This window comes from Corythoichthys intestinalis, chromosome 7, assembly GCF_030265065.1.
Source record: "Corythoichthys intestinalis isolate RoL2023-P3 chromosome 7, ASM3026506v1, whole genome shotgun sequence".
In the NCBI taxonomy this organism is placed as follows: Eukaryota; Metazoa; Chordata; class Actinopteri; order Syngnathiformes; family Syngnathidae; genus Corythoichthys; species Corythoichthys intestinalis.
Window position 1 is genome coordinate 18,944,157 of NC_080401.1, and position 24,099 is coordinate 18,968,255.

Consider the following 24,099-nt stretch of genomic DNA (forward strand, 5'->3'; position numbering starts at 1 on the left):
ATTTAGATTGTCTCCCTATATGGTGTAGGGATATATTTGACCTTACCATTATTAAGTGAATTATTTTCATTATGGTCAGACCAGAGGTTGCGCTAGACTTTTTCGTTGTCTGTCATTTTGACTGGCAGGGTCATAAAAATCCGGTCATAATCTATTTTTACCCGTCACTTAAATTTTTAAAATGATGATAATGACATTGTGGTGACCCTTTGTTTGGCATAATTCAACTTCCGTACTTGTGTGTCCATTTGGCCGAGCGCGTTAGCGGCTACGACAGTCACGTGACAGTTTTCATTCATTTTAAATTAATATTCTGTCCGAACAAGCTTAACAGAGAATCCACACCGTGCCATCACATATCAAGCAGATGAATATGTAACTTTTTCTCCGCAGTGACAAAAACAGCTGACTGTGGCCCCAGTAGGTAGGTAGCCTACCATATGTAGCATATGGAACAATGAAATTAACAGTTCAACTGCTGTGGCCTGAACGTAGTTTTCACACCTTCCTCCTGGTGCGCATGGACTTGAATTGCGTGCCCGCTTGTGCAGTCCCTGTTTTTTCACCTCTTTTATCAACACCATCGTCGTTTTGGGGCTTTCTTGAAGAAACTTCGGACACGCAGTTGCCTTGACATTTTTCCGAGTAAGGCCAACGACGTCATGCATCAAGAGAGACAATAGCTAATTAATAAGCTCACTCGCCACCCTGTGGTCTGGGGTGTGAATTGCAACCTGTCAAAATGACGGCTGGACTTAAGTTTTTTCCGTCACCGTTTTAAAAAATCGGTCAACGACGGAAAATATTCGGTTAACGCGACCCCTGGCTCAGACTTACATTTATCCCTTTTCACTGTTGAGTGTAGCAGTCCATTTTTTCCCCTGAAATGCACGCTTGATTGACTTTTTGATGACTTGCCCCCCCCCCCCCCCTCGCTCACACACGCACTTACAGCCCCAGCCCCATGCCACCTCCTCCGACCCCTTGGAAGAGTAGGGATACTAGAAGTTTTTTTTTTCGGCCAGCAGCAGCTGCAGCCACTGTTTTTAATGTAAAAAGACATTAATGTTGTGGAGGTGGGGAACACACCACTAATTTTGCTACTGAAAGTCCGTGCTGTATCTGCGTTATCATAACATTCAACTGTGTGAATTTGCTAACCTGCAAAACTTAGGGAGTAGGGAGCTGCTTAGAGAGAAGTGTCCTCCTCCATGTATTTTCTACTGTTAACGTTAATTAAACTGTGAGAAATGTAGTGAACTGAGGTTTATTCCTTTCTCCCTAATTTTCATTTTTATTTTATTTATGTGTTTTTAAAGCAGCCCAAAGGAGCTTTCATTTTTTTGTTGAGTTTGGCTGTGTTTGTGGACAAAAGCAGTAGTGTCTTTCCTGAAGGAAGGCTGAATTTTTATTTATTTTTGTTATTCCCAGACTAGGATGTTTTTTTTTTTTTTTTTAGTTATATTTAACTTAAATATTTATTAGGGCTGTCAAAATTTTCGCGTTAACGGGCGGTAATTAATTTTTTAAATTAATCACGTTAAAATATTTGACGCAATTAACGCACATGCCCCGCTCAAACAGATTAAAATGACAGCAGTGTCATGTCCACTTGTTACTTGTGTTTTTTGTCTCCCTCTGCTGGCGCTTTGGTGCGACTGGTTTTATGGACCATGAGCATTGTGTAATTATTGACATCAACAATGGCGAGCTACTAGTTTATTTTTTGATTGAAAATTTTGCAAATTTTATTAAAATGAAAACATTAAGAGGGGTTTTAATATAAAATTTCTATAACTTGTACTAACATTTATCTTTTAAGAACTACAAGTCATTCTATCCATGGATCGCTTTAACAGAATGTTAATGTTAATGCCATCTTGTTGATTTATTGTTGTAATAAACAAATGCAGTACTTATGTACAGTATGTTGAATGTACTGTAAATATGTCTTGTGTCTTATCTGTCCATTCCAACAATAATTTACAGAAAAATATGGCATATTTTATAGATGGTTTGAATTGCGATTAATTACGATTAATTAATTTTCAAGCTGTGATTAACTCGATTAAAAATTTTAATCGTTTGACAGCCCTAATATTCATATATTATATATATATGTTGTATTAATTTCTTAACAATGTTGAGTGGTCTTAAGACAAATGTTTAATTTTTTGCATTCCTGTATCGTTAAGAGATAATTAACAACTTTTTTTTTATTGTGTATTTGAATATAATTTGAGTTATGTTCAAATATTGAAATATAAATTTGCTAATTAAATCCAGACATTTATTCTGGAAGTTTTCAAACTGTTTCTTTAGTAGCTTTTGAAAACAAATTTTTGAATGGAACAATGTATCACCTGAACCAATACATATGAAAGTTAGTATAAGTCAATACAGATGTATTTTGCATTGATTATTTAGCCTATCAATTAATTAGGTTTATAATCGTGAGAAATGACCCCCTTTCAGCCGATATGTTTGGTCTTATTAATGTCCCGTCCCCAGCAAAAAGTGTACATGCAGGTTATGCTTTTATATCGTCCCTACCAATGTTGAGACCAAACCTAGGTGATTGGGCAACAATACCCAAAAACATGACGAATCATTTCAATTTACTTTTTTGCTTTACTTTGGTGTTTATTTACAAGCTTACAGATTAGTTTAAAAGTGAGTATCGGTATTAAAAATGACAACTAAAAAACAGAAAGCACATTGTGATACTGTTTAGCAGATGTTCGTTCCAGTCACGAGGTTTGAATACAGACTATACTGTCTATATCTTTTCATTTGAGTTCACCTGAGCTTGTGACGGTTTTCCCAAGGCAGGCTCTTCATCCACTATCTCAAAAACATGTGGGTTATATTAATTAAAGAATCTTAACAATGCAGATTGACTCTAGTCAGGCACCCTCAGTTCAGTTACCTTTGGTGTCACTATATTGTAATTGGAACGGAAAGTTTTTAGTGGTGCCTTCCATTATTGCGTTAGAGCAAAAAGACATTTGTACTTACTTTTCGAACACCAATGTTTTTCTATTATTTAATTAAGTTTGCTTTGATAGGAAGTAAGCTTGCTTAATCATACTCCTTGACATCTTTTTTTGTAATTGTCTCACCAGCATGTCTGAGGCTCCGTGTTACTGTGCCAGATATTCTTGACCCTCAGATGTGGCTGCATTTAAACAACGAGGTGAGTACGTGGAAAGCAAGTACAAACACAACAGAGACTTTGGAAACAAACATAGCTTACTAACTAATCAACGCTGGTCCAAAGGGTAGTATTTGTATTTGTTAAAGTCAGCTTTGCAGTCAATTATATGTACATCTCTAGTGAAATTGTATGTGAAGTGTACAATGGTATTTCTGATTGAGAGCACCTTTTTAATGAAGAAAAAGGCATGTCAGGATTAAAGGATTAGACTCTTTTGAACTCTACAGAGACTTTTCCCCCCCATTCTGTTAATCATAATGGAAAGTCAAGGCTGGCTTTAGCTTTTCCCCTCCAGATGCACATAAGTAAGGCTCTTCAAATCAAGTTGCTACTCGAGTCATGCTTTTGTTTCTTTACAATGCAAAGTCCGGCCTATACAACATAGGAGGGAAGGCAGGAGTTGCCTACATGTGGATACTCAAACCCTGCTAAGAAATCTAGCATATGATGCTTTCTGTACCAGCAAGACCAGTAACAAAACAACAAATTTAACAAGGTCCCGTTGGATTTGTTGTGTTTTGGTTGTTGGTACAGGGACCAGCATATGCTGGATTTCTTGGCAGGGAAGTCAAAAGTCGCCTTTGCACTCTGAAATTTCATCATCCAAACTTTAGACTACATTTATTAGCAACACAACACGTGATTTTATTTCTAGTTTGCTCACATTCCCATAATTTATGTTTTAAAATACACAGTGATTTTGTTTATCGTTTCATAAAACCTATAATAACATGAGTTCTATTGAGTTCTGAGTGTATGGTCATTCATAGACTTACTGTATGTACATAGACGCCTCATTAATACAGCAGCACGGCCGCCTTATTGGATGTGTCAGACTGGGGTTTCTTCACACACAGGAATATAGACCCTACCCCACCGACGTCACAAAATCACGTGATCGCTGTATTGTTCCGCCCCCTTGTCCGTCATTTTGTGTCTGTATTATCACTGGTCTCAATTGATCGAGCAATTTATAATGCATTTCATGGAAGACCCGGTGCTTTTGGATGCCGTAAACTCATTTGATGCGTTGCATAAAAGGCGTTATGTTGAAAAACTTCAGTTTATCCATTCGCCAGATCCATATTTGATGCCTAAATCGATGTTTTTCGACCCGCTGTCTTCGCCGTATTTGCCTGACATCTGCTAGCTACCCTGATATTTAAAACTATCTTGTCCACACAAAATCAGCCTATTCTCACGAAAGTTTGAAAAACTTTAAGAGCTTGGAGGCTTATAAATACTTCGTTGCTGGTTGGGTTAAACAGGTCCTCGTCCACGAAAATTCGGCAGGAATCTATCTTGTGCTTGGAAAGGCGAGTTACGAAATTTTCAATTCAAAATCTTTTGTTCTTGCTAACATCCACTGTCAAGTCTAATGTATTTCATGTCATTTGTCAATGGAGCTAAGGCTTTTAATGTTTATATGGTTTAGCGATAGCACTCTCACTACATACATACGTGTATGTTGTCGGCGATTAGCCTAGCAATGATCTTAATTGTGGTTGTCAGCCCCAAACCCTCTAAATATATATTAAATGCATCTTACCAGATATAAAATGACTACTACATAATCTGTGGTAATCGTTTGGAGCCCAGTTTTCTCGTCGAATTGCAGCAGCCCATCTCGCTCTCTCCTCTCCGGGTCTCTCGGAATCCGGTAGAACTTCAAGTCTCTCCGTCTATCTTCTCTGTTATTGCAACCGACCGCGACACACGCCTTCACCATTTTGATTATTAATGTTAACGAGCAGAAAAACACGCCGTAAATAGGAGGAATGTACGTAGCCGTAACAGGTAAACACGATGTGTTGACGGACAATTGGGCGGCACCAGTCAGGAGGGCGGAGTTGTGACGTCACGTGGGTAGGGTCTATACTTGGAGTAAATGGCTGGCACAAAAAGTAATTAGTGTATGTAATAAAATATCTGGTCAATGTTCTGATGAGGTCAAGTGGCCCTTTTTAAGGCCTATTGTACACCCCTCTACACTGCACATGTTTACTATTATAACAAAGCAAGTTTTCAGAGACTACAAGTGGCATATAATGACTCTCTGAGAATCTTGTTGAAAAGGCCCAGATGGACAAGTTCTTCAGATATGTTAGTAGCAGCTCGGGTGAAAACCCTCCAATCTGTTTTAAGGGTACTCAGCTTTAATTTTATTAGTCGTCTGAATGGTTCAAAAAATGTGATTGTGTTGGGCCTGATTAACATTTTGTACAGCTTTACATTGTACTTGTCACGGTTTTGGAAGCGCTATGAGCATTTTAAAAGTGGGTCGCTAGGAGACCCAGTGTTGTGTACTGAAGTCCACTTGTTATTGTCTAATTATTTTCATTATTTTTGTCTTTAATCTCTTGCTTGTGTTGTGTTGTTGTGATTTGGTCATTGAGTCTGTTAATAAATCTATCAGTCAATTAATAAATATTATCTTATTTATTTTAGGAGGATTATATTTTTAGGAGGATTTGGGTAAGAACCAAACCAATATTTTTTTCCTAGAGTTTTCAATGACGTTTCCAGCTAAGAAAATAAATAATCAAATATTTAAATTTCCTCTTTGACCTTTAACTCAAAAAGGTTATCTAGATGTAGATGGAAAGTGGAGGTTTGTGTGTTGAGTGCTTGGGCATGAGTTGTGACCGACAGCAGCTCTTTTATGATGCATTCTGTTATTTCTCATTGTAATAAATATATCAATGAGTGCAGGGAAATACCATTTTGATAGGTATAGAATTAGTCACAAAGCCTCTACGTTTAGCGTGTAACATTATGTCATAGTGGAAATGTACCAAAAAATACATAATTATAAATGTACCACTTTGCTACATCCAACATGTCATCTTGATTTCGCCGTGCGTGTTAGCGTTAAATGCGGGGTTTGTGTGGTTATTTCTCGATGTCATTTTTGGAACCTTAGGAATTGGTCACGCCCACTACGAAAAGAAGCCAATAGAAACCGATTTAGCGCTGAAGTTCCGCTCATTAGCCCCGCCTACTCCGTCGCATGTCGTTGACAAGTTTACCCGTGCGGTCGGTGCTGCCAGCCTGGCATGAAGGTGGCACTCATCCCTTTTTCTTCAAGTCTGGTTTGGCAAGTCTCTGCAAAGCAAAGCACGGAAGAAGACAGCAATGTCGGAGGGGAGTGACTTTGAGAAGACGCTCGCCTCAATCGGAGGCAAAGAGAGGATCTATTTGGTGAGCGATGCTGCCGAAAGCAAGGACGCCACCGAGAGCGACGCCAGCGTGCTGCTCGAATTTTTGGGCGATTTGTTCGGCGACCGACGGCCGCTTTCCACTACCTCAGCGGGTGGCCAGAGCCACGTCTGCCACGACAAGCCTGCCCACAATTCCAACTCAGGAGCCAATCCTAATGGCGCTCAGAGGACAGTCACAAGGCAAACGAGCAGCTCTAGCCGTCGGAGAGCCATTGACTGTCCCGCCATCGTTTTCCTATTCAGGCAGACTTTCATCAGCAGTGAAGTGTGCTTGAAGGAGGTCCTCAAGGACGTCCGTGCCCGTACCAAAGGAGCCATGCCGGCTTTGATTGGATTAGTCCGCATGAATGCGGGAGAGAGCGATGAGAACCGCCGGTGTGTGCAGCGCTTGGAGATGCTCATCCACAAGGTGTTTTCTCGACATCCAGCGGACGCTGTCTGGGTGGGCTCGTTCGTCCCCGGCTCGCCGAGCAACGTCCTCGACATCAAGAAGAACGTCTGCAGGGTCATTGCTTGTTCCCTAACTGCAGGTGTGAACCAATGAACACGCTTCTCTGTTTTCCCGACCTTAACATTGGCTGTCACGGACGGCGATAGGCGTCCAAATCTGTTTGCTGACAGAACTCCCAGCCCAAATGGATTTGACGCTAATCGCCATCAATGGGACTGAAACATAATCATTCTTTCCCAGTTCAAATCAAATGGGTGAGACGTCTGTCGTCGTCAATGGCTGCAAACACTTTCACTTTCGTCACTGCCACGTCATAGACTGAAAATCTATGTAGACTCGTCATCAGGCAGTCGTTTTACAGTTACCCATACATTTCATTGTTTTTATGTTGTAAAATTGGGTCAAGTGAAATGAAAATGAAGTTAAGGACACATATCTGAGAAAATTCATTGGGCAAAAATAATTTCACAATAAATGTGCAACATTTTCCTTTAGTGGGCCACATTAAATGATGTGGCGTGCCACATCTTGATTTGGACAACAATGTCACAATGTCTTAAAGTAGATTTTCTCAAAACCGCAGCCTGAGTTAAGACTAAAGTAGCACTGAATGTAACGCCAATATTTAAAAAAATTTCAAATGAAGTACATACGATTTCTGCAGTGTAGCGTTCCAGGAAGTATAAGAAGAATACTTGTTTACTTTTGCAGCATATTTTGCTTGAAATCTACAAATTGTTGCACTCTCTGTAGGCCCAGGAATGGTTTAATTATATAATTAAACAAAAACATCTGTTTATGTTAATGTAACTTATCATTTAAAAATATATATAATAATATCACAAAGTTTATAATGATGAAGAATATCTAAAACTGAACCTGTATTGTTATATTCTAAAAGTCACACTTTTTCATGGGCCCAAATTTTCATGTCAAATTGGACGGTAAGCAGTGAATTAGTTATTAAAACAACAAACATGAATGAAATAAAGTATGTTCCGTAAATATTGGCACAGTGCCGTGACAGTCTATTTTTGGCTTTAAATAATACTGCAACAGATTAGAAGTGAAAAGGAAACCAACAGGATTTGCTTTATTGACTTTCATCTTTAAAAGCATTTACATCCAAATTCGGCAAACATTTTAGGAATTAAAAAGACCTTTCGATGTGCCTAAAATTATTATTAGACAAACTAAAATACAGTAGGGCTGTCAAACAATTAAAATTTTTAATCGAGTAAATCATAGCTTAAAAATTAATTAATCGTAATTAATCGCAATTCAAACAATCTATAAAATATGCCATATTTTTCTGTAAATTATTGTTGGAATGGAAAGATAGGACACAAGACGGATATATACATTTGACATACTGTACATTAAGTACTGTATTTGTTTATTATAACAATAAATCAACAAGATGGCATTAACATTATTAACATTCTGTTAAAGCGATCCAGTGATGGAAAGACTTGTAGTTCTTAAAACATAAATGTTAGTACAAGTTATAGAAATTTTATTTTAAAACCCCTCTTAATGTTTTCGTTTTAATAGCGTTTGTAAAATTTTCAATCAAAAAATAAACTAGTAGCTCGCCATTTTTGATGCCAATAATAATTATGGTGCTGAAACCCATAAAATCAGTCGCACCCAAGCGCCAGCAGAGGGCGACAAAACACCAAAAAACACAAGTAACAAGTGGAAATGACACTTTGCTGTCATTTTAATCTGTTTGAGCGAGGCATGTGCGTTAAATGTGTCAAATATTTTAACGTGATTGATTTTTAAAAATTAATTACCGCCCGTAACGCGATAATTTTGACAGCCCTAAAATACAGTAATCATAAATCAACAATATTTGTTTACAGTCACTGGCAACCAGAGTCTCGAATCCATGGGCATTACCAGATGCCAGGATTTGTCCTATGCGGGTTCGAGCTTTGAGACTGCAAATTATTTGCAATACCTATGAGGCAAAAGCTGAAAGTATACCTGAAACTCTGCAGTGAAAGGACATTCTGTTTAATATCTAATCAATTGCAGTTGTGTTTAGTGTCAAAAAGATAAGAGTTACAGTATGTCAGTGTCTAAATATTATGGACCTGATGGCACTTCTGGAATAATAGAGGATAGGTGGATTTTTCCCAGTGAAAATCTAAGACTTGCGATGTTTTCTTGGATTATAAATCATTTAGATAGCTCATTGATTCATAACAATCGTATAATGTGTGGCAAGCCAGATTGTGAAAGGAAAAAACGTACAAACCGTCTGTACTATCTTTTAACATGTTTGCTTTCAACCTTCGGGTCTTTAACCTGATGTACAGTGTGCACTGTAGCTTTGACCCGCTCATGTTACAATAAGACAATACACATTTTTCCTTACGATAATTTTCAAACATGTCATAGGTTATTATGTTGATTAAAGTTGAGGGCCATCGCCCATAAATTTCCTAATGAGCGCCAATACCCGGCAGACATGGATGAAAGTAGGTTAATGCATGACATTCACAAGACTGCTATTTCTTTCTATGATGGCTTCAAAGGTTCGAGAACAAAAGGTGCATTCATGGGATAATAAAACACTTAGGATAAGCTGCCAAGTGTTTAAATGCCCTTTATTGCTTTCCAGATATTACCAGGGATAGCGGGGACCAGCTTTTTTGGCCATTCCAGTGTTTGTTCAGGTCTAATAGAGGAGGAACCAGAGGAGCAGCCAGCAATCCTCCAACCAGCAAGCAAAGAGGTTAGCAACAACATGTCATTGACAGAACTGACTGACCTGAACCCCTCACACACCCGCACCATCTGTTTCACAACCTTTATACATTCAATCGCTACTGCACTTTCACTTCTAAATTTATTGTAGCTTAAAACACCATGGCTGAAAAGCAGGCAACACCCAGTTAAGACAACATACTCTTCGCCTGTCTCCAGTGAAGCATACTGTGTTATGCAGGTCTTCACAACAGTTACCAGACATCAAAGAACTTATTGATTCCAGTGCAGGCAATTCATTTACAGCCACCTACTCTCATTGTGCATTTAGCCTCAACAAACACTCAGTATGAAAACATTGCTAAAGACATGGAAAATATTGGTCATGGGGCAATTGCAAGAATTTAATGTGTCTGCAGTTCGTTTGTCAGCAAGAATTACAGCAAATTTAGGGCTGACTTCATGCACTGGTTGAGTACACGATATTTTAAGGTTGAGTGGGGCTTGGTGACTCCATGTTGGCGACGTTAGAAGAATGTCACTTCAGGAGTTACAATTGACATGACTTATGAGTTTCTCAACATACAAACTTCTGTTCAGTAGTTTTTTTTTTTTTCTTTGACGTGTGTGAAATTGTAATATCCGAATCAAATATAGCAACCGTGACCGCAACTCACTTCACATTAGGGCTGTAACAAACAATTGTTTTGATAGTTGTTAGAGAGTAATAAAAATAAATGTAACTGTATCATGGTTTTCCAAATGCAAAAGCAAATGTTAGCAGATTTTCAACTTGGATTAAACACAAATGTAATCATACATTAATTGCTACTGTTAATGTGTTCGGAGAGGATAATCTGGACAAACTTTAGGTAAACAATGTATCCAAACGAATAACTGATTGTCACAATAGTTGTCAATACGGTGCTGGCCAGAAGTATTCGCACCCCTGCAGTTCTGTAGATAATGTTCAATTTCTCCCAGAAAATGATTGCAATTACAAATGATTTGGTAGTAATATCTTCATTTATTTTGCTTGCAATGAAAAAACACAAAAGAGAATGAAAAAAAAAATTAAATCATTATCATTTTACACAAAACTCCAAAACTGAACTGGACAAAAGTATTGGCACACTCAGCCTAATACTTGGTAGCACAACCTTTAGACAAAATAACTGTGAACACAACCACTTCCGGTATCCATCATTGAGTTTCTTCCAATGCTCTGCTGGAACTTTAGACCATTCTTCTTTAGCCAACTGCTCCAGGTCTCTGAGATTTGAAGGGTGCCTTCTCCAAACTGCCGTTTTCAGATCTCTCCACAGGTGTTCTATGGGACTCAGATCTGGACTCATTGCTGGCTACTTTAGAAGTCTCCAATGCTTTCTCTCAAACCATTTTGTAGTTCTTTTTGAAGTGTGTTTTGGGTCATTGTCCTGCTGGAAGACCCATGACTTCTGATGGAGACCCAGCTTTCTCACACTGGGCCCTACATTATGCTGCAAAATTTGTTGGTAGTCTTCAGACTTCATAATGCCATGCACACGGTCAAGCAGTTCAGTGCCTGAGGCAGCAAAGCAACTGCAAAACATCGGAGAACCTCTGGCATGTTTGACTGTGGGGACTGTGTTCTTTTCTTTGAAGGCCTTGTTTTTTTTCCCTATAAACTCTATGTTGATGCCTTTTCCCAAAAGCTCTATTTTTGTCTCAGCTGGCCAGAGTACATTCTTCCAAAACATTTTTGGCTTTCTCAGGTAAGTTTTGGTAAACTCCAGCCTGTTTTTTTTTTTATGTCTCTGGGTCAGTAGTGGAGTCTTCCTGGGTATCCTACCATAGGGCCCCTTTTCATTCAGAGGCCGACGGATAGTACGGGTTGACACTGTTGTACCCTCGGAATGCAGGACAACTTGAACTTGAGTGGATGTTAGTCGAGGTTCTTTATCCACCAACAATCTTTCGTTGAAATCTCGTCAATTTTTCTTTTCTATCCACATCTAGGGAGGTTAGCCACAGTTCCATGGGCTTTACACTTATTGATGACACCGCGCACGGTAGACACAGGAATATTCAGGTCTTTCAAGATGGACTTGTAGCCTTGAGATTGCCCATGCTTCCTCACAATTTTGCTTCTCAAGTCCTCAGACAGTTCTTTGGTCTTCTTTCTTTTCTCCATGCTCAATGTGGTGCACACAAGGACACAGGACAGAGGTTGAGTCTACTTTAATCCATTTTAACTGGCTGCAAATGTGATTTAGTTATTGCCACCACCTGTTATGTGCCACAGGTAAGTAGCAGGCGCTGTTAATTACACAAATTAGAGAAGTATCCCATGATTTTTCAAAGGGTGCCAATACTTTTGTTCGGCCCATTTTTGGAGTTTTGTGTAAAATGGTAATGATGATTTTTTTCCCCATTCTCTTTTGTGTTTTTTCATTGCAAGTAAAGTAAATGAAGATATTACTACCAAAGCACTTGTAATTGCAATCATTTCCTGGGAGAAATTGATCATTATCTGACAGAATTGCAGGGGTGCCAGTACTTTTGGCCAGCAGTGTAATTAATTTGTTGTCAATAAGTCAAATACTGACCAGCTCTTAAAAATACAGGCCTCGAGTTGTTTAGTAGTACTCACTCTTGAACTTTCCTGTCAAAACACAAAACAAATAGAAGTACTCATTATTTACCCATTTATGATAAACTAATGTCAAAATAAGCTAACCGCAAACTTGTAAAAACGTGAAGAGGATTTGCATTGGGTACCAACCTTATCACATTTTTTTAAAGGTGACTCTGGAAGTACTGAAGAAAACATCCCTTTAAAAAACAATTCTACATCTGCTGTGGGGCCTAATGAAGAATCCATGAGACCAGACGCCTGAATTCATGTGACTGAGAGCGCAACACTGTGGTCAGTAATGGAAGGGAAGAAGCTTGTGTCAAGAGCCTTCAGGTTATCATCGATGTCAATTCCTGTTGCTCCATGTATCTCGATGCTGAGCCAGACAGAACATATGATACAGACTTGCCTTATCATGATATTTAATGCTGCCTTGCACACACACGAGGAAGTACAATCAGTTCTTGCACAATATTTTTTAACCAGTTGAACAAACTACTGTAACTCATGCATTCTGAATTTTGTGTTGAACATATATGAGCTGTATTATTGAAAACTGGACTTTATATTGGTGTAAAAAAATACAGTACCAAGGGTGTTTTTTTTTTTTTTTTTTTTTTTAAGCCCTTGTGAGGAAATGCCCCTTTTTTTATTTACCTTCATTTTTAAAAACATGATATTGTGCCTTAGATTTATGCTTTTGACAACTCTAATAGTAGAGAAATGAGCTCTAACATTGTATGTATTTATTAGGTTTATGGATTGTCCATCACATACTTGAATAAAACATGTTCACAATCATGCTCTCAATGTGTTTTTATAAATGAAACCTGACCAACTATGGAGTGTTGAGTCGTGTAGTTCAAGATATATTTTTAATCTAGTAATTCCTTAATTATTAGAGGTGCACGATAATTATCGGTCCGATAATAGGAATTATGACATCGTCCCAATAAATCCAATAACTTTATTAATAGGCCCGATAATATATATTTTTGGCATGGTGTCGGTGGACTGGGATATGTGCGTTTGTTTCCACTCCTGTTTTGCCAGTATGCAAAGTTTTGTGGCCGTATTTCGTATTTTTCCATCACTGAGTGATAACCCATACTATGGCAATTAGCAAATGTTGGCATTTTAGTTATGTTTACAAGTTCTTGCGAGGCCTTTTGGTTATTGATAATCTTGCTGTCCGATAATTGCCAGGTTAAGTTGTTTCATGGACCAAGACCACAAAAGTCTTCTCTCCTGTTGCACCAAAAGTTTTATCTCCTGACAAAGCACAATATCTGTTGGGTTTGTGTTTGTTTTAGTTAAGTGCTCGTTGTTCAGGGGAACACATCGTCAAGGACATGGACTGATTGTGATTGACTCAAATTATATTTATTTGGAAAAAAAAATATGGGCACTTTATTTGAAGTCCAAAATGTTCTTTTCTTTGTTTTGTTCATTATAATAATGTTCATGTCATAATTAAAATTCTGGTTAAGTCAAAGGCAAATCTGCTGAATCCACCAGTAGTATTTTTGACCTACACGTGTTCTAAAACTCAGATGAATATACATTTTAAAATTATATATAAATCGGTATCGGCCTTGAGGAACAGGAAGTTATCGGTATCGTTTTTGTTGTTGTTGTTTTTGTTTTAATGGATATCGTGCACCCCTAATAATTATAGATGGGGGGGGGGGGTTACATCGAATACGCTTAACTAGTGGGCTTAATTGTGTTATTAAGTAAAATAGCTTTTTTTTCTTGCCTTCATATTTATTAAACTGCTGATTAATTTTTGCATAAACTATTCGTGTTTGGACTGGTAAAAGGGATACGCGGTTAGCGCCTTTCTGAAAAAGCCTGAATTCTTAGATATTTTAATTTTCCATATTTATTTTACCGTTATGCTTTCATTTTGAAAATATGACATGTCTCAACTACGTTCAACGGTGTGAATGGTTTTTAAAAAATAGAAACAATAATATACATTTCTGCTATACCATGTTTTTGATCAGGCTACAAGGAGGGCAACCAAATGGGAGGTCCTCGTTGGGGACCTCCGGCTTTGTCAAAAAGAACTTAGCAACGGGCACGTCGGATAGCATTGTTTTACATCTGGAGAGTTCTACTAAGATAATTTATTACCAAATCCTTAATTAATTGTATTTTCGAATACTAAACCGAGGATAGACGAGGGAATTCAGGCTGACCATGATAACATCCGCTGGTAAGTTTTAAAAACTGAAATGTTGTTGCTTGTGTCAAGTTAGCTCGCCGCCATTGATTTAGCTGAGTCACACAGATCACTGTATGCTGTCAGTTAGCTTCTAGCCTAAACGAGCTCTTGAAAATTGTATATTTGATATCTACAAAACTTGTTTACATCCTTAATATACTTCTAATGTTAGTTTCGAATATCGTGGGAGTAAAAAACAAAACAAAACTGCCGACAGTTGCCGTTGACAACAAGAAAGTGCGTTTGGCAACAGAACTTCGGAATTAAACATACTGTAACTTTCCCCCCAGCTGGAATTATATCCCTCCTTGATGAGGAGGAACCACAGCTCAAGGTAGGACATTTCACACAGGCCAGGTTTTACATGTTACCTTTAAATAACCAGCCATGGTTATACATTGTGTTTGAATTCTCTTGGTAGGTTTTTGCGTTGCAGAAGCTTGACTACCTTGTCAATGACTTCTGGGCGGAAATTTCAGGATCTGTTGACAAAATGTAAGTGGCACACTTGTGAGAACAGTTTTTTTTAGTAATACTGCAAGAAGTAAAGTCACGATAATTATTCATACAGAGCATCTTGCTATAACGGTCAATTGTCAATATAAAATATAGTGCTAACTCCCTGGGGTTTCTCCGACAACACATGGATTGTAACCTCGAAATGTTATATAGTAGGACCATATTCATTAGAGCTGGGAATCTCTGGGCACCTAACGATTCGATTACGATTCAAAGGCTCCGATTCGATTATAAAACGATTATTGATGCACCCCCCTCCTTTTTTTTTTTTTTTTTTTTAAATGTTTTGTACATTAGTTCCAAAATTGTTCAAAAATCCTCTCAGGCTAAACCAAACTACTATTTCAGTATCAAGTTAACATACAACAGTAAACAAATATACAAAAATAACAGTTAAAAAAATACTACAGTCCCCATTCTGTATCAGCAGCTTTAAACTACATTCAATTAATTTAATGTTGTGAATCAACTGTTACAGTTGTTCAAATTGCTCCCGTTATTCCCCAATTTCCCTTCTATCTACTTTTGTCAAAGTTTTAAAACTATTTCATCATTTAAAGATAGATTCAAGACAAGATTCTGCCGATTTAGGAGTATTTTAGATAAAAAGTTAATTAGGTTCGCTACAACAGAGCCTTCTAGAGAGATCTACTGCTTTAAGATGGCGGCTGTTTTCTTACGCCGGAAGGTCTGTGTTTCGCATATCTGTTCAATAATACATGCTCTAATACCGATGTCGTCCGTCATTTGCATCTAGTTCTACATATATATGACATCTGCTGTAGCCGTATGTTTGTAGCAACTAGCAACTGGGCGTTGTTTGTAGCGGCTGTCAGCCGCAGTCAGGTATGATTGTTTTTTTTATCTTAACGGCATGAGTTGAACATGATATTTTTTCTCGGTCCGTTCCTCATTGTGTCCTAAAGACCGCTGACTGTGTTTTACTTCTGCTTTACCTGGTATAATTCAATAATCGGAATTTGGATATTTGTGAATCGTTCTCGAATCTTCCACAGCCGAATCGCGAATAATCTAAGAATCGGAAATTTCGCACGCCTCTAATATTCATGCTTCTTTCCTTGTGTGTTATGCGCACTCAGCGAGGTCTTATATGAAGATGAGACATTCCGAAACCGAGAATTTGCCGCACTGGTGGCCTCTAAGGTCTTCTATCATCTTGGAGCATTTGAGGAATCTCTGAATTACGCCCTCGGGGCCGGGGATCTCTTCAATGTCACCGATGACACTGAATATGTGGAAACCATCATTGGTGAGTGAAGGAAAAACTCAAGTTTTGATGATCGTGATGTTTGAGGAAAGGTGACAGCGACACCACTCTTGATTCGCTGTTATGTCCTGATAGCTAAATGTATCGACCATTACACCAAATTGCGCGTGGAGAATGCTGAGCTGCCAGAGGAAGAGGAGAGGAAAAGTATTGACCCCCGCCTTGAGGGCATTGTCAACAAGATGTTCCTGCGGTGCCTCAACGACCACAAGTTCAAGCAGGCCATCGGAATTGCCTTGGAAACTCGCCGCCTTGATATGTTTGAGAAGACCATTTTAGAATCGGTAACAATTTTAGCTCGGCAATTGCAGCTTTTATGAGAGCTCATTTGTTATCATGAGTGGTAAATGAAATGTTTCTTTCCCCTTCCTCTTATGCAGAATGACGTCAGTGGGCTACTTGCCTACAGTTTGAAGGTGTGCATGTCTCTCATGCAGAACAAGAAATTCCGCAATGAGGTTTTGCGGGTTTTGGTTAAGCTCTACATGAACTTGGAGAAGCCGGATTTCATCAATGTTTGTCAGGTAACCACTGATCTTCTTTTCCGAACACCATTACCTTTTTACTTCTCTCACAAGAATCACCCAAGCTGTCCAATAACACTCTGCTGCATCTGAATCCAATCTATTTTTTCTCCTCTTCCCTACTTCAGTGTCTCATATTCCTGGATGATCCTCAAGCTGTCAGCGACATCTTGGAAAAGTTGGTGAAGGAGGACAATCTGCTGATGGCCTACCAGATTTGCTTTGACCTATATGAGAGCGCCAGCCAGCAGTTCCTCTCCTCTGTCATCCAGAACCTGCGAACGGTTGGAACGCCGATTCCAGCAGTTCCCGGATCTACTAATACAGGCACTGTTGCCACCACAGAAAAAGACAGGTGATGGTCACATTAAATACAACTAGGCATGTGCCGGTATGAGATTTTGACGGTACGATAACCGCGAGCAAAAATACAGCGGTTTTACGGTATCACGGTATTGCAATTATAGCTCCAAAATGTGTTATTTTGAGACGTATGAGTTAAAAAAAAAAAAATTTATTCCGGGATTTTTTTATTTTTCAGAAAATATTTGCAAATTGGAACATGAATATTATGTTAAAATAAATAAATAAACAAAAAATATTTTAAATAAAATTAAAATAAATAGAACTTATAGACTACCCACAGCCACGGCTCAGGTTGCTCAAGATTGGAGCAAGAACTAAATTAATTGCTATAAAAAAGTAAAAACACTTCTAAATAAAATTGGAAAAATATTGACTGTACTTTTTTTTTTTTTTTTTTTTTTTTTTTTTTGAGGGGGCAAAAGCTCAAGTGAAATTTCGCCATTTTCAGCCACTGTGTCAACTCTAGTCTACATGTCATGCCTTTGTGTTAAAAAGATGCAGAATTCATAAGTTAATAAGTTAAAAATGGATAAGTTAGTTAAAATGTGATTGTTGTTGTGTAAAGGTTTCATCAAAAAACACTGAGAGTGAGACCTCTCCGTATCCAGCGAACGTACATTTGTGCTTAGGGCAAGATCATCTGTTGCAATTAGCGATCTTTGATGTTATCCCTTTTCCTTCATTCAAGCTTGTTTCTCAGTGGCAGTGAGATTTATAACCTCGACGAAGTTGCTCTCCCAGCTAAGACTAGGCTAACATTCGTCTTTGCAAGTGTTTAGTTAATTTGTATTTTGAATTTGAAAGGAAAATGTGTGTGTTGTTTTTGGCGAACTTTTTTCATGGATGACTTCCTCACATTCTGTTGTGTTTGTGCTAATGAAGCTACTCACATATGTAAAATACTATTGTACAACGTTTTAAAACTGTATATTTCAGTTACCGTGATTTGAGACCTCCATAAATTCAAGAAAAGTACGCCTTTTGTTTGGAGTGTTTCTTTTTTGGTGTTTAGCAGAAAAGCGTCACTGACACACACACATCAACAACCGGAGAGAGAGGCTGCCGCTCCAAGATACTTCTGGCTGCATTTTTGAGACTTGTAAAATAGCGAATACCGTACTACGGTATGACGGAAAATTTCAGTGGTTTTGAAACCGTAACGTTTTCATACCATGGTAAACCTTGAAACCGGTAACCGGCACATGCCTAAATACAACATACTTTACCTTATTTAGCTCCCTGTGATGGCTAACACATTTTCTTTTCCAGTGATGCAATGGAGACGGATGAGAAAGCTGGCAGCTCTCCTGCAGGAAAGCAAACAGAGACGGTAAATGATACTGCAACCTTTGTTTTTTCTCTACAGAAAAACTTCTTGAAAAACAAATTGGTCATCAAATCATATTGGTTCTCATTGCAATCACAGAAGGAAGAGCCCAAAGACCAGAACGCCAAGATGATCAAAATACTCAGTGGGGAGATGGCCATTGAGTTGCACTTGCAGTTCTTAATTCGAAACAACAACACTGATCTCATGATCCTCAAAAACACAAAGGTAATGTGTGGGTCTAGAATACCTGAGAGATAAATGAATAGTTCGCAAGTCCATAGTTGTGCCCCATGATTCCCACCGCTAGTGTTTAGTGTGTCGAGCGGTGGTAAAATGTGTTTTTTTAATCTCTGGCAACTGGCTGTGTTGAGAAAGAGAGTGTGTTTATAATAGAGCTGTCCTGACTAGTCGACATAGTCGGCGTCATCGACGTAAATCCGTCGACGAGCACAACATCCCGTCGACGGTTAATGAAGGGTTAAAAAAAAATATGCATGGAAAGTTCAGAATGTCCTGTATATTAATGATTATATATAGTACTATAATATATTAATGCTAGGTTTTTTTTTTTTAAGAATTGTTTTGAATCATGTTGGAAAGGTGAAGTCAGTTTTCTGAATCTGTTGACATTCCATTCTTTTGCACTAGTTTATTTTATCAGCATTTGAACTCATTGTTTACTTGTGATTTATTATTGTTATTTACGTGTTTTTTTGTACTTTAATAAAGAATTTAGGGTTTCCAAAATGTTTTTGTGAATTGATAAGCGTCAACAAAAATTTCATTACTACATTAGTAAAAAAAAAAAAAGTTTTTAATTTTTAGTCAACTAATCTTAAAATCATCTACTGACTAATCGGGACAAAATTAGTCGTTTGGGACAGCCCTAGTTTATAATGTAAACATGATACGAGTCATACACTCGTGCTTTTTATGGAAAATAATTCAATTATTTTTGTTCTGATGGTAATAATGTTGAGCTGTAGGTTTAGGCTCATTTAAAGGACTGCATTTATTTTATTTATTATTATTTTTTGTATTTTAACTTAACATTATACTTATGTTCCAATTTGCTAATATATTTTTGTTTTTTGTTTTTTTAACCCAGATATCTCAAAGTAACACATTTTAGAGCTGTAATTGCAATCCCTTAATACCGTGAAACCTTGATATTTTGGCTTTAAGTGGAAGTTCAGGAATTTTAATATTAGGCTTAATCTTGAAGTTAGGTTGGGTTTACTTAGTCTGTGGAGTTGATTTGAAAAAAACTCCGTGGCTAAGCTAACGCAAGTCAATAGTCCCCTCCTAGCATGCCAATAAAAAGTAATATTAACAGATCTAACATAGTCAAATAAATTTAAAATGTAGCTCAAATGGTAAAAAATCCCATGCAGCCAAAACAATGTCGCATCGAACATATCAACAAAAATCAGCGCTGAAAAAAACAATGTGATATCCCTCCGCCCTGCTTGCCCAGGCAGCCTTTTCTCTGCAAAGCAGCTAAATTAGTAATGTTGCCGTTCATACTACAGTTTTTGACATGCAATGGTAAGTTTTAATAATCATGCAATGTTAAGTTTTAATAACTTTATCCTGAAAACATAGCCAACAATATTGATTGCATGCGTCATCGATGATTTTCCTGCGTGCATATGTTGTTTTATTGGCGTGCTAGGAGGGGACCATTGACTTGCACTAGCTTAGCCACTCCGGAGCTCTGAAAATAATTTTAAAAAACTAACAAACTGCAAGGATTTTAAAAAAAATCAACTCCACTGACTCATTAAACCCCCTAGAGCAGGGCGGTAAACTGAAAATTTACCGTTACCGAAATTCTTCACCATGACCGACGTAATTTTGACCATGTCGGTAAATTCGGTGATTTAATAAAAGAAGAAAATATAGTCTTTTCATCCCGCTTTGACTCTGTGTTGTTCGGCTATGTTCATTCCCCTTTAAGAAAGCAGACAGTGTGCTTACGTTTGGAGTCACATAGTTTTCAGGAAGCCAATCAAACAGAAGCCCGTTAGGCTAACGCTAGCAGCTAACGCTAGCGGCTAACGCTACAAGTAAACTGGATGAGGTCGGGCTTAAGTTAGCTTCGCCAAACTTTCACCCGACATTAAGTAAACTCTTGACGGGTTCCAGATAGGGATGGAAAAACCGAGGCTTTCTGAAACAATGAACCACTTTTAAGACAATTGCCCTAAATTGAATCACTGTTTGACACACTGCAAGAGCCCCATCTACTGGATAAACAGTGCACGTTTCTTTTTAAAAGTAAAGTTGACAAATTGCCTCAGCATTACATATCTTCAATAGAATTAAGTGGATGTCGTCTATTTCAACCAGGAGATCGTATCGTTATTAAGTGTGATTTACACAATTAAACTATGTGAAACCTGTGTCATTGCTTTTGTCTGTGAAGATGTGTTCAAAGCAGTATTTGTAATACACGACAGTGCTCGTCTTGTAAGTGGCTCGTCCTAGATGACGGGGTGTAACTATGTATTGTTTATTTTTTGTAAAAATTACAGTACAGTAAGCACAGTGCTTGGGAACAGGAACATTATTTATTGCATACTGTAAGGATTTCCAAAATCATAAGATGTAAATAATTGAGCCGAATAAAAGAAAGGAAAGGTTTGTGAAACATTTTATTTTTTAATTAAGTATAATTTCTGGGGGGCGGGTGGATGTGTCGTATTTGTATCTATTCTAAATATCTAAACGTATGCCACTATCTAGTGTATAACAATGCGGAATGAATTTAATGAAATTCAAGTGATGATATTTTTCAAGTCATACAAGCTGTTATAAATGTTCACTAAAGAATTCTTATTGTTTACAAGATTTTTTTTAATACTTAATGTTTAGACTGCATGTGCAATTGTTAAATTGAAAGCTGGTAAATAAATTTAATGAGAAACTTAATTTGTATTCCATGCATTGATTCAAATGTTCAAATTATATAACAGTTTGCTTGGGCGAATTTATCGTCATTTATCGTTATCGAGGTAAATCTGCTCAATTTATCGTGATACGTACTTAAGGCCATATCGCCCAGCCCTAAAACCCCCCCACCCTTAACTCGGAAGATTAAGCCCAATGTCAAAAATTCCGAACTTCCCCTTTAAGGTTAGCATACCATCAGAATCTGGTACTGTTTTCTGTGCCTTAAAACACAGAGCGCGTGTGGACAAAAAGGCCAATGCCTGTGCTTACGTACACTTGGTCATATTTTACAAAGATTGAATTAATATGCTTTCAGCTTTGTCTTTTTATGAAGCAATTTAATTTTAAATCTATTGCCATTTTAGGATGCAGTTCGAAATTCAGTGTGCCATACGGCCACCGTAATAGCCAACTCTTTTATGCACACTGGCACCACGAGTGACCAGTTCCTCAGGTGAGTGTTGTATTCCAGGAGAACCTATGTATAATTTATCTACAATTGCTCATCATTTCTAGCTAATATTATTTATTTTTTTATCCAGAGAAAACCTTGAATGGCTTGCGAGAGCCACTAACTGGGCTAAATTCACCGCAACAGCAAGCCTTGGTGTCATTCACAAGGTTAGTCATAACAATAATCAATAGATAACCTGAAAACATACAGATTTTACAAAAGGTATTTTTTCAAATCAGTTAAAATGATTGAAGTCCCTATAATGCTAGTTGTTGTTAAATTCATGTTTTCTTGTCTTTGCAAGGGTCATGAAAAAGAGGCCCTTCAGTTGATGGCCACATACCTGCCAAAAGACACCTCCCCTGGTTCTGCCTACCAGGAGGGAGGAGGTCTGTACGCTCTGGGCCTAATTCATGCCAATCATGGTGGAGACATCATTGACTATCTGCTCAGTCAGCTCAAAAATGCCAGCAATGATGTAGGTTGACCTTTCAGAAATCCTTATATGTAAATTGTGCTTCCTACCCCCGAATGGTGTACTTCATCTGCTTTTTGAACAGATTGTTCGTCACGGAGGTGCTCTTGGTCTCGGTCTGGCTGCTTTGGGAACAGCTAGACAGGATGTGTATGACCTCCTTAAATCCAATCTGTATCAAGATGATGCTGTCACTGGTACGTGGAACCAACACAAGCTGTCTTGCTTCAATTGTTGGTCTGTGATCTCAGGACAATTTGATCCCTTGTTGTTTTTATTTTTTCTAAGTAATATAATCTTAAACTTATTGCTGTGTGATATACTCTCAATTATGATTTTCCTGTGTGATTTGCTCTCAATAAAAAAAGACATGCCAAACGTTACAATACACAGTTTGTCCTTTCAGGTGAGGCTGCTGGCCTGGCTCTGGGTCTAGTCATGCTGGGCTCCAAGTCAGCTCAAGCCATTGAGGATATGGTGGGTTACGCGCAGGAGACCCAACATGAGAAAATATTGCGTGGCCTAGCGGTGGGGATCGCTCTGGTCATGTATGGACGTATGGAGGAGGCTGATGCCCTCATTGAGAGTCTCTGCAGAGACAAGGTGAAGCAAACATAACGGAACCTGTTTGTCTGTTGCTTTTTTTGTTTTGTTTGTTTTTTATTGTTGCGTGTTTGTCAGCAAATTGTAAAAGCAAATTTTAGTTGCATTTTCAAAGGATTGCTATCCTTTCTCACCTTTAGGACCCTATCCTGCGGCGATCTGGCATGTACACCGTAGGCATGGCTTACTGCGGCTCTGGGAACAACAAGGCCATCCGACGTCTGCTACACGTTGCTGTAAGTGTTTTATTTATTTATTTATTTTTGCTTTATCGGCTTCACAAACCTTTAGACTGTGAATCAAATGCTGGAGCCGTAGAAGTGTCATTACATTACAAATTCGTGATTAGTTTGATTTACACTTATAAAACTTGATTTCTAGATTTCAACAATTATAAAACTAGTACCGTAGGTTCAACTTTCAGCATATCCCAACAAGGGTTGAGGTTTGACGTTCATTCAATACTGAGAATTCGTCCTGCAGATGGCACCATTTGCCTGCTAGTATTGGTAGAACGAGACTTGACATGCTAGCCATGAAGCAAGTGCCTATATTAGGATCATTCAACGGGCTTGAAAAGCTTTTACATTTTTGCATTAGTGAAATGAATGCCTCTTTAACTTCAGGTGAGTGATGTAAACGATGATGTCCGGAGGGCAGCTGTCGAGTCCATTGGTTTCATTTTGTTCAGGTAAGGAGCAGAATATATCACACTGATATCTTTATAATTCTTGACAATCAGTGGCCTTCCTGTTGACTACAATTTAGCACACATTTTTGTTATTGATATATTGTGACTTTTCCTATAATGTTGATGTAGTGGACATAAAAACGGTGCAACATATGTAGATAATTGTAATATTTGAAATGTGTAGTATGTAATTTAAGTGACCAATTCATTTTTTAAGATGAAAACCAAAAGTTCCTTTTGATTCCAAAAGACCTACGAAAACTCTTATATTTATATCAATTTCTCCTCGAAAATAACGTTCAAACCTGTCTGTGGGTTACATGTGACACAAGTTATTCATCACAAATTGGAGAACCATTTTTTATTTGTAATATTTTTGAACATTACATTTTCTTTTGAAATTCCGTCACCTAAAGAAATTTGAAATATTTATTAAACAT

General features: G+C 38.0%; 2 protein-coding genes across 2 annotated transcripts in view; both read left to right on the forward strand.

Moving 5' to 3' along the window:
• The first annotated feature begins 6,198 nt into the window (after nt 1-6,198).
• LOC130919128 (uncharacterized) lies at nt 6,199-13,003 on the forward strand. Its single transcript, XM_057841583.1, has 3 exons — nt 6,199-6,968; nt 9,522-9,635; nt 12,392-13,003. Exons 1-3 carry the CDS (start codon nt 6,353-6,355, stop codon nt 12,484-12,486), a joined length of 825 nt encoding a protein of 274 aa, XP_057697566.1. The 5' UTR covers nt 6,199-6,352; the 3' UTR covers nt 12,487-13,003.
• A 1,274-nt stretch (nt 13,004-14,277) lies between these two features.
• psmd1 (proteasome 26S subunit, non-ATPase 1) overlaps nt 14,278-24,099 on the forward strand; it is a 43,250-nt gene continuing 33,428 nt past the window's right edge. The window contains exons 1-16 of the mRNA XM_057841383.1: nt 14,278-14,445; nt 14,745-14,788; nt 14,876-14,949; nt 16,074-16,243; nt 16,337-16,545; nt 16,642-16,785; nt 16,914-17,140; nt 18,421-18,481; nt 18,578-18,706; nt 21,802-21,890; nt 21,979-22,057; nt 22,195-22,368; nt 22,451-22,562; nt 22,772-22,968; nt 23,109-23,204; nt 23,595-23,659. Of these exons, the coding sequence (XP_057697366.1) occupies nt 14,430-14,445; nt 14,745-14,788; nt 14,876-14,949; nt 16,074-16,243; nt 16,337-16,545; nt 16,642-16,785; nt 16,914-17,140; nt 18,421-18,481; nt 18,578-18,706; nt 21,802-21,890; nt 21,979-22,057; nt 22,195-22,368; nt 22,451-22,562; nt 22,772-22,968; nt 23,109-23,204; nt 23,595-23,659 (1,886 nt within the window). The 5' untranslated portion in view covers nt 14,278-14,429. The remainder of the gene's footprint in view (nt 14,446-14,744; nt 14,789-14,875; nt 14,950-16,073; nt 16,244-16,336; nt 16,546-16,641; nt 16,786-16,913; nt 17,141-18,420; nt 18,482-18,577; nt 18,707-21,801; nt 21,891-21,978; nt 22,058-22,194; nt 22,369-22,450; nt 22,563-22,771; nt 22,969-23,108; nt 23,205-23,594; nt 23,660-24,099) is intronic.

Bases quoted from the DNA above. Each gene is read 5' to 3' on its own strand.
- LOC130919128 (XM_057841583.1), top strand. From the start codon at position 6,353: ATGTCGGAGGGGAGTGACTTTGAGAAGACGCTCGCCTCAATCGGAGGC. The intron at 6,969-9,521 runs GTGTGAACCAAT...ATTGCTTTCCAG, and splicing joins TGCTTGTTCCCTAACTGCAG to ATATTACCAGGGATAGCGGG. The intron at 9,636-12,391 runs GTTAGCAACAAC...ATTTTTTTAAAG, and splicing joins TCCAACCAGCAAGCAAAGAG to GTGACTCTGGAAGTACTGAA.